This window comes from Embiotoca jacksoni, unplaced genomic scaffold, assembly GCF_022577435.1.
Source record: "Embiotoca jacksoni isolate LCO1_2020_lvr unplaced genomic scaffold, fEmbJac1.0.p SCAF_23, whole genome shotgun sequence".
Taxonomy (NCBI): domain Eukaryota; kingdom Metazoa; phylum Chordata; class Actinopteri; family Embiotocidae; genus Embiotoca; species Embiotoca jacksoni.
This window is the reverse complement of record NW_027185374.1, coordinates 9,348,722-9,362,603: the sequence shown is the minus strand read 5'-3', so window position 1 is coordinate 9,362,603 and position 13,882 is coordinate 9,348,722. Positions and strand designations below refer to the sequence as shown.

The following is a 13,882-nucleotide window of genomic DNA, read 5'->3' as shown; positions in this document are numbered from 1 at the left end:
CTCATGAGGAATGGTGAGGTGAGGAACCTCCGAATTGAAGCCATTTTCTTGGGCAGCGCATTTCGAACATAGACCCCGATTACAATCACAACTTTTCCAGAGTTTGCTTTTGAGGGCAGTAATCACGTTTCCTTTTGTCCTGCTGGGACCGTTTCCCACAGACATCATTAATCACTCGCTTCTTATTTCAAGTCTTTTCTCGCACAGGTGAAACATGAAGTGCGATAATATGTGAAACTCTCTTTCATATATCACAGATTGGAGCATTTTCGCACCAAAAAATGACTCAAAAACTATTGCTCGAAATAGTTGATCAATACATGAATTAACCACTTTGTTGTCGCTGAACACTGGTACTCTATCGTTCAAAAAAAAAATGATCTGATGTTTAAAACATATAATTATCTAGTCCGTGAATGTGAGACGTTCTCCGAGGTTTCAAAACCTTATTTCCTGAAAGAAAATGTCTGATATCCGGGTCAATATGAGGTGTGACCTAAATATACTTGTTTTCTAGATACACATGAACTGAGAATATCTTTGAAAAAGTCAAGTTAAATATTTGTCCGTTACTACATTAAAGCCCTGGTTCTAACTAACCCATGTCTGTCTCATATCAGTTCTAATATCAATTTATTATCACGTTGTAGCGCTCGCTGTGTGCAGTTTTAGGCGTATTGTTTAATGGCGCCCCCCCCCCCCCCTTTTGACTCCCTCCAGAAGCACCAATCGTTCACCAGTCGTGTATCGTATACCTCCGTCGTAGAATATCCCTGCAGCCGTATGGTGCATACAGGCCCATTATTCCCGAGTTCATGTGCGGTTATAAGTTCTTTCACAGCCAGACAGTTATCAGCGGTTTGCAGGCATATCCAACTTGAAGTCAAACATATTCTGTATTTTGTCTACAGCTGTACCAGATTCGGCCTTATCAATAGTTGATGATCTCGGCTTTCATAGTTCTCTTTCACTCTGACGTTCTGTGCTTCCCCAGCGGGAGCAGCGTTTCGTTTTTGATTTAAGTCTTGATACAGTCTTTTATACTGGCTTTCCCATCCAGATTTCACTCCATTAAAGACTCAGGGTAAACGGGGAATGAATCCCTCACTCAATTAGTGCTAAATTAATACTGGAGGATTTAATAACACGGATGCCAACAGACTTTAGATTCCATCTCGCCCGAGGGTGTTGGGGGTGGGGGACAGACAGCGAGGATCAATGCGAGCTTTGCGTGTTTAGCTGATTGAGATTATACAGGAGGATATGAGAGCTCGCTATGCTTTCCTTGACCAGCGTGTGAATCTCAACTCTGTGTGTGTGTGTGTGTGTGTGTGTGTGTGTGTGTGTGTGTGTGTGTGTATTCGTGTGTGTGTCTGTGCGCCGCACACCCTCACGCTATGCTGTCATCTGGCCCTTGACTACGACGGCACAGAGTTTCTCTTGTATACATATCTCCATAGTAACAAGGTTGCAGTTGACATAAAAGTATGCTGTTGCTGTAGCAACGGGAAAACTGATTTGGCTTTACTGACTTAGGCGTGTGTGTGTGTGTGTGTGTGTGTGTGTGTGTGTGTGTGTGTGTGTGTGTGCGTGCGTGTGTGTGTGCGTGTGTGTGTGCGTGTGCGTGCGTGTGTGTGTGTGTGCGTGTGTGTGTGTGTGTGTGTGTGTGTGTGTGTGTGTGTGTGTGTGCGCGCGTGCTTGCAAGTGTGAGAGCTTGAAATGGGCACTGAGGTGTTGAAAGGGGGAAAAAAGTATATGTCCTCATCTTGTGTTATATGCACATATGTGCTTGTGTGTGTGTGTGTGTGTGTGTGTGTGTGTGTGTGTGTGTGTGTGTGTGTGTGTGTGCAGCATGCATAGAGGTGATTTTGGCAAGGACAGCTCGTCTTGTCTTCCTGTCACTGCACACTGTTTAAGACAGCATGCTAATTAACCCTTCAAACCTATTCTGCCCCCCCCCCCATCTCTCGCACGCACACACACACAAACACACACACACACACAAACACACACACACACACACACACACACACACACACACACACACACACACACACACTCCCAAACACACACAGGGCATGTCTGACGACACACAAACAAACACACAGATGCACACTCACAAACACGCATGAATGCTTAAAAGGACACACACACACACACACACACACACACACACACACACACACACACACACACACACACACACACACACACACACACACACACACACATGCGAGCGCTGTGTCGGTGTAGAAATGAGGGCACATCTCTGCAGACTCTTACTCTACCTGCCAAGTGCTGTGCTTTATCTGAAGCTGCAATTACAGAATCTCTGTAATTTTAGTCAGACTCTGCCATTCAAAGCTTTTCACCAAGACTATCTGCATGTGAATGCACCTTTTTTTTTTCTTTCTTTTTTTTTTCCTGCTTTGCTTTTTTTTTTCCTTTACGTGTTTATGTCTTTTTGAATCGAGCCTGCAATTACGGCGATGTGTAATATATTTCTCTTTATGCTGCATTATGTTTTACTCGCTGGCTCGCCGTGGAGAAGAAGAAAGACGAGGGATTTGGTGAAGTGGAGGTCAAGTTATCGTCGCTAGGGAAAGACGGAGATACGAAGGCAGAGAAATGGGGGAAGCGGGGAGTCGTGGCTTACTCTGAACGCACCAAATTATATTTCCATCAATTTACAGAGGTGGAGATTAATATGACAGTGGCCTATTTGTTCCAGTGGCTGTATTTCTGGGTCATATCCAGGCAGATGACAAGATGGGGACTAGTTTAGAATAAGCTTGCTGCTCCGTGTGTGTGCGTGCGCGCGTGCGTGTGGGAGTGCAAACTTGTGAGAGAGAGAGAGCGTGCGAGTCCCACGGTTGCCATGGCTTTGTTTACAAACAGGATTCTTCTCTGTGCTGAATGACATGCCTTAATGACAAGTGTTGTTGCCCTCAGACTGGTGGATCAGTGCTGAAGATCAGTGTTGTAACAACACAAACACACACACACACACACAAACACACACACACACACACACACACACACACACACACACACACACACACACACACACACACACACACTCACTCAGCGATATATCTCTCAAAGCCTCTTATGAAATCACAGCAGAGAGGAACAGGCAGTTTTGTAATCTAAGACTCACTATGAAGTCTCTTGGCGTTGCACTTAAGTGTGTCACCCCGAACTTAACGGTGCCCCGTTCAGATGAGAGGCGTCCTTGATTCTTCCACGTTTGAACGCTCGGAGCTTTATGAACTGCAGCGTTTGGTGTGAGCAGAGATTTGTCTGCTTCAGGTGTTTTCTTTTTATTTCGTCTTCATTTATCAGCAGATTGTTGAAGCCATAAAACTACTGCAAGAAAAAAAAAACAGAGACCAAACGATAGTGGATGTTTGGGGTCAATGCCAATATTAGAGGAGCAAAAATGTTCTGATATCAATATATTGGCTGATATTCTTTCCATGTTTTGTGCGTTCATCCCTCAAATGTGGTTATCAACTACTTTTGACACTTATATGTGTAATGTATGTAATGGAGGTTGGATATTTTACAGTTTATTGTCCACACTGAAAATAAAATAAGAGCAATAGAAAGCTAATTAACCCGAGCTTCTTTTTCTGCATTATGTTCAGTAAAAAGTTTTCATATCAGTGCACGTTGGCCAACATATACATTGATACAGATATATCTGTGATAGGCCAATATCACAGACATATCTGTCATATGCCAATATCGGCCAATACATTCGGTTTGCAGTTGTATCGGTCAGAATCTAAAGGATAAATATCTGATATGATTGCATCGTAGTTTTCTTAAAATTACAAACAAATTATTGATTTTCATTTTGCTTCTCTGGTCATTTTAAGTATGCATGCAAAAAGCCGAATCTATTTGAGACAAAAACTGTGATCAAAACAAGGAATATATGTGTGAGACGACTATTTATGAGTAATGAAAAATAAAAACAATAAAAAAAAAAGTGAAGACCAGCCGCGGTGACGAAGCATTTGGGCTCCTTCAAGAAGCTAGCTTCTCCATATACGGTAGGCAAGGTTTTCAAAGATATTTAAAGCTGCTTTAATTCGTATTCTTAACGATGACAATTGTTTAATTTACTGTGTGTAATAGGACTTAACTCTTGAACGGTTTCTTTCCCAAGGCCACTCACACTCTTAATCAACTGAAATGAATATAATTTGATTCACTTGATTTGCAATAATTACATTCTACATGCTGCAATAACACTCGATGTGCAATAGTATTATTCCTTGTGCAATAATCTCAATCTCACTGTATGGGCAAAATTATTATTTCCAACGTCCAATATTCTCGGGCAATCTGACTTTATGCACTATTCCTACTTTATACTTTATTTTTTTATTGTATTTTGTGTAGTTATTTTTATTCATAAAATCGGGTTATTTTTTTAACCGATGTCCCAATTTCGTTGTATTTTCCAAAAATACACGGATGACAAAAAGCTTTCTGTTCTATTGTGAAAGGGATCGCTCGTGGAGACAAAGACATAGAGACCTGCCAGCTGATTGGAACTACGCTGTATTTTAGCATCTTTCAGCTCTTTGTTTTGGTTTCAGAACTCTCATATTTACTGTATCGGTTCAATCTCAGAGCTCTCTTCGCCCCTGCTCTCAAATCAGCCGGCAGCTTCCTGCTTCCTGTCCAGCAACAACCAATGAACAGTCAGCAGCCGGCAAGTGAACATAGCCAGATATTTCAGTCAGGAGTCGGTGGAAACCAAAACAGCTAAAAGGAGAAAAACATAAGCCAATCAGCCACATCAACTTTATGTGCTGATATAATATGTAAATGTCGGAGCATGTTTCACTATCAACAAACAAACAAAAACAATTGTTGCTGCTTTAAAACACCGTTAAAATGTATGACGGGCTGTTTCTGTTATCTGTTTGCGACGTGTTTGTTTCTGTGATTGCGAGTCAGAAGTCGTGCGCCTTGTCGTCGCACGCCATTTGTTCAGCGTCGCCTCGGGGGAAGCAATTTAAACACCCGTAAGGCCGGTGCTCTCGGAGAAGTTTCACAGGTGTAAAAATGTATGCTACCGTGATGAGCCAAAGGGGAACCAGAACCCAAATGACCTCAGTGGAATGAATTACTAAATGACAGCTTATCATCGGCGCTTCGGGAGCTGTTTACATTGGGCTCGGGCCACTTCGCGTCTCAAATATAATCCGTGTTTGTATATTTTGCACTGACGACTGTGTTTTAATAAAGACGTAAGAAAGTGGCCGGTTGAAGGTGTCGAAGTGCACCTGGTGAATCAGTAAAAATGGACTGATCTGATTTTCAGTCTGAAGTTAAGTTTGCTCTGTTCTCGTCTTTGAAAATATGCGATCGCAATCACCGACGCAAAAAAGGGAAAACTTCGACTGCATGAGAAGCATGAACTTTGCACTAAATTAAAACCACATGGGGAACAGCCTTGTTACTTGTGGAGGAAAAGTCGATTCACAGCACCTGTAGAAGACATTTCCACATATTATCACGCTCAGATTTTCTATGGCCTGATAAAAAGAACCTGTTGTCCAACCAACATTTACATTTACTAGACCTCTTTGTCCTGCCGCTGGCTCTTTGTTCTCATTTGGCTTTCAGATAGTCCAGAAATGGTCTCATATCAAGCAGAAATATTCCCCTTCTTGTACTTTTCCACTCCTTTTTCGCCTCTTTCCTCTTTAAAACTGTCACTTATGGAACATTTGCAGCGTCTGCTGTAAATCTCTCTCAGTGTGTGTATTTAAGCTTCGAGCATCAAATTGTTTCTTTTCTGCTGTGCTGAATGGATTCGTGTCCGCACACGTATCCGCTGCATGCTGCACTGCTCCTGCCGTATACCGTATTATTAATCCTCCTGTTTATCTGTGTATTTACAGTAAGTAATGACGGATCCTTGTATCACAGTGGGTTAATCAGGCTTAAACACAGCCAGGGTTGAAGCGTTCACTCCAACTGCGGACGTCCATCATCCAACTGTACGCAGTCGTAATACTTTAGATTGGTAGTATAGGTTAAGTCATATTGCGCAGGAAAATGTTGAAGACAACAAAGCCTCTTACGCTGATGCCTCCACGCGGAGTGGCAGCTCCGTGCTCTCTGTGCATCGTACGTCTTTTTTTTATCTCATTTCATTACAGAGTCGAAAACAAAATGTACTTTCTCCTCCCGTATTAACCCTCAAAATGTGGATGCCATTTTTAATCACGATTACACTATTTAAAGCTGCAGTTTTCCGTAGATGACGGAACGCAGCTGCATTATAACAGTTAAATATGGTACTTTTTAGTGACAAAGTTCTATAAAAAGACCAAAATTAAACAATTTCTTTATGCTTTCTGACTTCTTTACCCCGTCTCTGGCACTCAGGCCTGAAACTCTTCGTGAAAATCTTAACCTTTAAAAACAGACTGCTTCTGTAAAAACAGACGGACACAGTAGTTTTTAGCAAACGGTGCTCAAACAGGAAGAAAAACTGCTTTTCAGCTTCTTTTTGTGTGTGTGTGTGTGTGTGTGTGTGTGTGTGTGTGTGTGCGTGCGTGCGTGCGTGCGTGCGTGCGTGCGTGTGTCTGTGTGCAACGGCCCAAAAAATACACTGCAATGTCCATGTTTGTTGTCATGAGGAAACATGCTACCCTGGGCAACCGTATCACTCACGGATGTGTTTGTAGCTCAGCTGCACAGAGGAATAAGATTTACACGCACTCATTACTTATTAGTTGCATGAACTCATTGTTGTTTTTGTTGTTTCCACCGGATTTGTTGACAGTAAGAAAAATATATAATGTCGCCCAGCCTGAAAGGAACAATTCCCATTGAGGGAAATATACTTTTTTTTTCTTTTTTTTTGCTTTCTTACCATAAGTTAATACCTTTTTCATGTCTGTGCATTAAATATGTAGCAGCTTAGCTTAGCATTAAGACTGGAAATGGGTCAAAGCAGCCAGTCGAGCTTTGCTCAAAGGTGGAGAAAATTTTAAAGTACCTCAGGAGCTCACCATTAACATGTTGTTTGTTTACTATAAAGTGTAAAATCTACAACATTGCTGAGAAATAACCCCCAGAAAAACATAATTAAATGACCAAGATATAACCTGTAGAGAGCAGGGAGAGGGTTTTTTTTATATTCTGCGTTAAAATTGTCAAACTGTTCTTATAAACCAAAAGAAGGAGTAAAAATTGGTTAAATTCACAGAGTGGTGAGATTAGTGTGAAGAGTTTGGTCCTGTTAGGATGTGTTTTTCATGCATTTAGTCTAAAATATATTCCAGTGTCCGTCCTGATGTGTCGAACATGTGTGACAGGTAGATGCGATAAGATAACAGGAATGCAGTAGCGGGAGTGTTGTGTTACTCGCGGGGTCAGTGGCAGCAGGACTTTTTAATATCTCCCATTTCCAAGGGAGACCAGCCCCCACAGCTTATATAACACAGGAAACAGATGTTAGCAACACACAATCATCCCGCTCGCTCTCTCTCCGGCTCTCTCTCTCTCTCCCTGCCTTTGTCTACTCTGTCTTCCCTTTTTGTCTTTTACTCACACTATGATGTGTCCCGGGCAAGTTGTATGTTTAATTTATCATGAAAATACCTGCATACATATATTTAGGTATTTTCTATATATATATCTATATATTTCTCGGTATTCCACAGAGACATACAAACGCGGCCGGTTTCTTAATCAAGTCTAAATCCATCTCTTTTAAGAGAAATGCTGCTTAAACTTTCCGTTTAAAATCGATTGCAGTGCCTCGTCTCGTTTAAAAAAAAAAGATGCTTCTTAAAGTAGAAGTTAACCGTTCGGCTTGTGGATTATTTGTTGTGTAATCCTGCTCTTTAACGCCGCAGTTTTGTGACGATTTTCCAGAACGTAGAAGAAACACAACAAAAGATGACGAGAGGAAATAACAACAAATAGAGATCACAAACAGTTCGGGATGAATGTCGAAAAGGCAATCCCCTGTCACCTGCTTCAATGCTTCGAGACCCACCTTTTTGTTGTGGATGTGACATATTTTTACCCTCCGCGTCACATCATATCAAACCCGAACCCCTCGGAAACTGATTTCTGACCTCATACTTTTTCTCCAGCTCTGAGATGTGCTGCCTTTCTCTCAACTTTGTGGAATTTGTCAGAGAATTGAAAAGTCCATTTCACCTCCTCTCGCTTCCAAGCTTGGATGATGCCTGTTGCCACGGCGACCGCTATAGCCCAGGTGACAGACCCTTCCTGTGAGATGCAACCTGTGATTGGCCTATCAACGGAGGAGGAGGGGAGGGGGGGAGGGGGAGAGAGAGAGAGATTGGACATTTTGATTGGCTGGCTGGTTGGCAGAGGCAGGGGATCCAGCAGACAGAGATTCTGGAGAGAGCATTGATTTAATCGGCCGGCAGACTAGTTGCACACACACACATATAGATATATATATATACACACACAAGCGCTGGCGGGCTGAAGGCGCAAGGGGAAATTTGGCCCAGTGGGGGTCACCTCTGTGGGAGCGAGTGTATGTGTGTGTAATATCATGCTCTCCAGGAGAGGCGTTGCTGGCAGTAATAGAAGCACTCCCAGGAGCAGACCATGCTGGGTAATATCACACTCCCTAGGGAACTCGCCATACACACACACACACACACACACACACACACTCACCCACACACACACACACACAGAGCAAAACACAGCACATATGGCCTGTGTTCAACATGACTGACATACTAATGCAAAGATCCAGACGGGGGGGGTGGGACAGGGGGGGAGGACGACACAAATCAACAGTGCACACACATCCTATTAGCTTCTTGAATTCTTACAAGGTCAGAAGCTGCAGTGGGTCAGAGAGCAGTTTTCGACTGGACATCTTGGGATCAGGAGGCTGACGGGGAGACACAATTAATCCACGGAGGCGCTGCGCGGTCAGCACTCATTAGCAATGATACACTTTGTTATTGTCATACAGATTGTAAAGGAATTTTATTTATGGTCTCTCTGTGTAGACACAGCTTTTTCCCGCTGGCCGTACACCATTAGCAGCAGCCACATACTGTACAAGCAGGGGTGAAAGATATGAGAGACCGAGCCTCCAGACAGGAAGGAGCCAAATAGTCTAAACAGTTGAACTGCACTCCGACATCAGTGAGGTGCCTTAACGTGACTTAATATTCTTGTAGGTGCATCAATAGGCCTGGCAAGAAGAGCAGCCTTCAGAGATGCGTCGGTGTATCACTGATCTCTGTTCTCCTCGATATCGAACTTCAATAAATGTTTTTACTTAAGAGATGTGAGTCTTCTGAAACGGCTTCCATCATGAGTTGCCAGCCCCCAACATTTCCATCTTAAAAATATCAAGGAGTTGAAATCAAATCAGACATAAATGTGAAGGGTGAATTTTGAAGCCTGCAGCAGGACGTGTTCTGCAGCACATCAGATGGTCAAGCTTTGGTTTTAATGCACTTGATCATTTGCTGTTTTTCAGACATCTGCTCGGTAAAAGTGTGACCTCCTGCTCTAATATTAGTGGCATGACCAAACTGTACCTGAGCACTTGCTGTCAGCCGTGTAAAAACAGATCAATGCTAAATGTGACATGTTTCAGTGAAGTTTAGTGGTTCACATTTAAAAAGCATCAACTTCTCTTACGAAATACAAAGTCAGTCATTTTTTTTTCACAAGTGATTATGGTGTCATTAGTTAAAGTCCCTCCTTCTGAAAATAATTCCATCAATAATTTGACACCAGGCCTCAAATAGAGGTATGTTCGGGGAGGTACCTGGTTTGATTGACATGCCTGGGGTGCAGTCAGGTTCCCTCGAGTTGTCAGTCAGATCCACCGCTCCCTCCTCCCCAGCTCTTCCAAACATAACCACTACTGGCTCCAAAAAAACCAACAGGATGATGAATGCCGAAATGCCTTGAGGCTGCAAAACACCCGTTCAAAAACCCAATGTGTGATGTCACAGTGGGCCACTGGTTGGATTGAATGAAATTATGTGCGTTCCATAGAAAACCAACAGAACTTTTCACCTCCAACAAACTTTTTTTTTGATTTTACAAAAAAAATATTCTAACTTAAATTAAAGAGCACTCCATATGGTTCCTCAGTTGATTAAGACTTAGCTGGCTACAGTGCAGATACATGAGCCACTACAGTAGAAGCTGCTGCTTTATTATAAGGAGCTGTTGCCAAACTTAGATTTGATAAGGTGTGCCTAGCCAAGGTCTAATTATTTCATCTCAATTTATATATTTATATGTCAGGTTTCTTTTTTTTTTTTTTTTTATGTCAGTCACTGTTGGATATATTAGTGCGGGTACTTAGAAGTCTGATAAATAAACCTTAAAGGTTGCAACATAAATGTGAGTGGTCACCAGATGATTAAAATTGCGGAAAAAATACTTCATCGTACGTCATGATACCTGCATGTTGAAAGATAAGTTCAAATTTTGTATAATTTGGGAGAGGTTTTGATCGACCCACGACTGCAGGGGAAGCAATAAGGTGCAGATTTCTCATCCACTTTGATACAAAATGCGCCTCAGGTTTTAGAATTTGTCCCCAATTACTGTTCGCTTGCACGGCTGCACCATATCTGACATTTCCCACTTAATAGATTCCTTGTCGTACTTTGCAGAAATCAGAAGTCCACAGTCATGACATCTCCCCGCCCCGTAGCCTGTACCTGTAACATATCACAGAGCACTACAAAGTGAGCCGAACACGAGGCAGGACGGCTTTAATTTTATATTTACTTTATGTTCCCTCTCCCTGCCGTCTTCGGTCGCCGCCGTACACGAACTTCCCGGTTTTTGCCACCTTCAGATGACACGGCAGATGAAAGCGCGGCGAAGGCTGTGAGAGACGGAGACGGGGGAGTGTATTTTCATGGCGGCCTCTCTCTATAATCTATAGGCTGGTTTCACTCGGATTGGGAGCCGACAGCTTCATTAGGTGAGGGGGAAGCTGCTTTGATCTAAAAATACACACCATCATCGCCTCTGGAGTGAAAAAAGTTAAAGAGTTTCCCAGTGTCTTAATCAGAGCGAGGCTTTGTGATTTTTTTTTTTTTTTGGTGAGGAAAATACTGAGCGAGGGTGGCATTGAGGGTGTTTTATTTCTCATTCATCAGATCCGTATCTTCCTCTCTTCCTCGGGAATATGGGAATGTTTGTCTGGCTGATGTCTGTTTGTTGTTGTTGTTTGGTTTTTTTTTTGGGGGGGGGGGGGTGATCTATCAGCCAGTAGACTCGCAAGGTCTTGTTTTTTCAATGCAAATGCAGAATTGTTGGTAAATAAGATACAAGTAGTTCCGACCCGGAGATCTGATTGGTCAACTGTACATTTGAAACGTGTTCAAATCCTCACGACATCACACCCTGCTCATCACTAGAAATATCACTCCGCCTCCCCAATGGAAACATATAGTTGGAATTGAATTTCATATAAAATGCATTATAATGTTGTTTTTTACTTGTTATAAGCCTGTTAAATGTGACCCATTTGCTGAAATCGGGTCTCTTTTGGTCCTTATTTGTTGTTCAGAGCACCCGTACCGTTACACCACGGATAGTTGCGCACTTGAAATCCCAGCGGCAGCTGGCTTGATCGGTTCATCGATATATTTTTTTCAGCGGATATCTTCATTCCAACGAGATTGAGCGAGCTGAGCAGTTTAGTGTTTCTATGTTCTGTATTTATTCAGTTTGAGGAACGATCTCTAGAAAGCGATAAAACGGACTCGATCTCGACTCTGTTGCTAGGGTCGTTGCTAAGGGTCGGCCTACTTCCTTGAGTTGTAAACATTGCATGTATTACACAAGAGTCTACTGACGCGACTGATTGTTTTCCAGTTGTTAGCCACACCCCCGTGCGTTGCCATGGAAACGGGAATCGCAACAAAAAGTTGTATATTTTGAGAGCGAGTTGCCCCACAATTTGACAACATTGTGATTATACATTTAATTTAGATGGTAACTTGTTGTATAATCGCAATATTAAACTCGAGGGTGCTTTAACGTGATGACTGGCACCTCAGAGTGAATCCAGCAGGAGGTCTGGACTCTCGAGTTCTGGCCCCGGAGCTGGAGGCTCAGGTCGGTGTGCTGTGTTTGTGATGTGCTTTGAGGGGCCGTGATATCTCCTCTAATAACAACCCCTCCTTCCTTCCTGTCTTTCAGAGCATAGGCAAAGGCTCCCTGTGGTCCATAGACCCGGAGTACAGGCACAACCTGATCCAGGCACTGAAGAAGACGCCGTACCATCCGTACTCGCCCGGCCTGGCCACCCCCTCCACCTCCCCACCCACCCTGCCACAGACATTTCACCACAGGTAAGACAGACTCTCTGATCTATCGTCTGACAGGAGTAAATATGAAATATCAGATATTTATCATTGATTCGTCACCTAATGAGCTTCGATAATTAATTGATAAATCATTAATTATACATATAGTATAGTATATACATGAATACATGCTTATGGCATGTTTCCCCACTTCTAAGGCATTTTACAGCCAAACATATGAACAGATTTCTTCTTATGTTGTGAGTTTTAAGAGAATTTGTGACCTTCATCTTTGGAAATGATCTCGCACTCAGACGTTTCTCTCAGGTATGAATGAAATTCACACAGACAGATTCATGCACTTCATACTCGCATGCAACACAATGGTTGCTGCCCGCCTGCCCTTCGGCGAGCAGCTACAGCGCTCTCCGGACTGCTGAGGGTATCTCGACCGGCTCTCTTTCCACGGTGCACGTGTTGGCTGGTTCTCGACTTAACTCCCTTCCTTCGGGCGGACGGGGGTCTCGACCCTTCGTCCCGTCACTCCCCAGTGGCCTCCATTCAAAGTGTGTGATATCCACCGCAGCCTGCGCCACACGTCGCCTGCCTCCATGCTCACAGACCCTTGTAGTGGCCGACAGCCAGCAGGCACCGGCGGCGGCGGCGGCCCGTGAGAGAGACGACCCCGTGTCCCCCTAAACACCTCCACCTAAGCAGGCCGGTGCGGGGCCCCTGTGGCTGCCCCCCCCCGGTCCCGGTCTGCCACCCCTAACCATGACATCAGCTGGTGTTTCACCCCGGCCGCCCTCCGTGTGCCTCGGAGGGAGGAGAGTTGAAATGTACACGGTTCACTGTGTCCAAGCTGTTGCAAATGCTTGAACAGCAAATATTTCTTTAGGATTTTCCACTGTTGAATCAAGCTTAATATCTGAAGGGACGTCCGCGTGCATCTGCATTTGTCGAGCAGCCAATAGGAACGTCCCTCTCTCTGAAATGAGCTGTGATTGGCCTGAAGTCTTTAGATATTGTACAGCCTGAATACAGAGCAGAGAAGAGGTGCAGAAGTCCACAAGTTCTCTCAGACAACATCAATTACAATATGCTGAAAGTTTATAGAAATTTTACCCAATGACACACAAACATAAAGAAAACACAAAACTCCTAACTCGGCTTGAGAGACGATTTTTAACATCCATCTTCATCCGGTCTGTATTTCTGTCACAGTCTGAGCTGCTCCGATGACATTTCTTTTTTCCGGGTGTCCCAGTACCACCACAGACGCCGCTACACGTGTTAGAGTTCCGATGACGGTGTGAGAGTGTGTCGTCTCTTACACTCTTCGGTAACACTTCTTTTTGTGAATGGAACTGAAGCACTCTGCCCAGAAAGAGAGCAGAGCAGAAAATGGGAGGCTAAAAGAAGCGCTTTAATGCAAGGTTGTGCAGTTAAGAGAGTTTGCTGTTGTTACGGCATTAGGAACGGGGTAAAAGGAGAAACGACTCCTGATTGATCGCGGTTGTCGGCTGGATGATACGAACGCATCTATTCCAAAC

At 43.5% G+C, this 13,882-nt stretch overlaps 1 protein-coding gene across 1 annotated transcript in view; it reads left to right on the top strand.

The window, feature by feature from the left end:
• ches1 (checkpoint suppressor 1) overlaps positions 1-13,882 on the top strand; it is a 58,450-nt gene that overhangs the window by 29,994 nt on the left and 14,574 nt on the right. Inside the window, 1 exon segment of the mRNA XM_069158627.1 lies at positions 12,223-12,374. Within this exon segment, the coding sequence (XP_069014728.1) occupies positions 12,223-12,374 (152 nt within the window).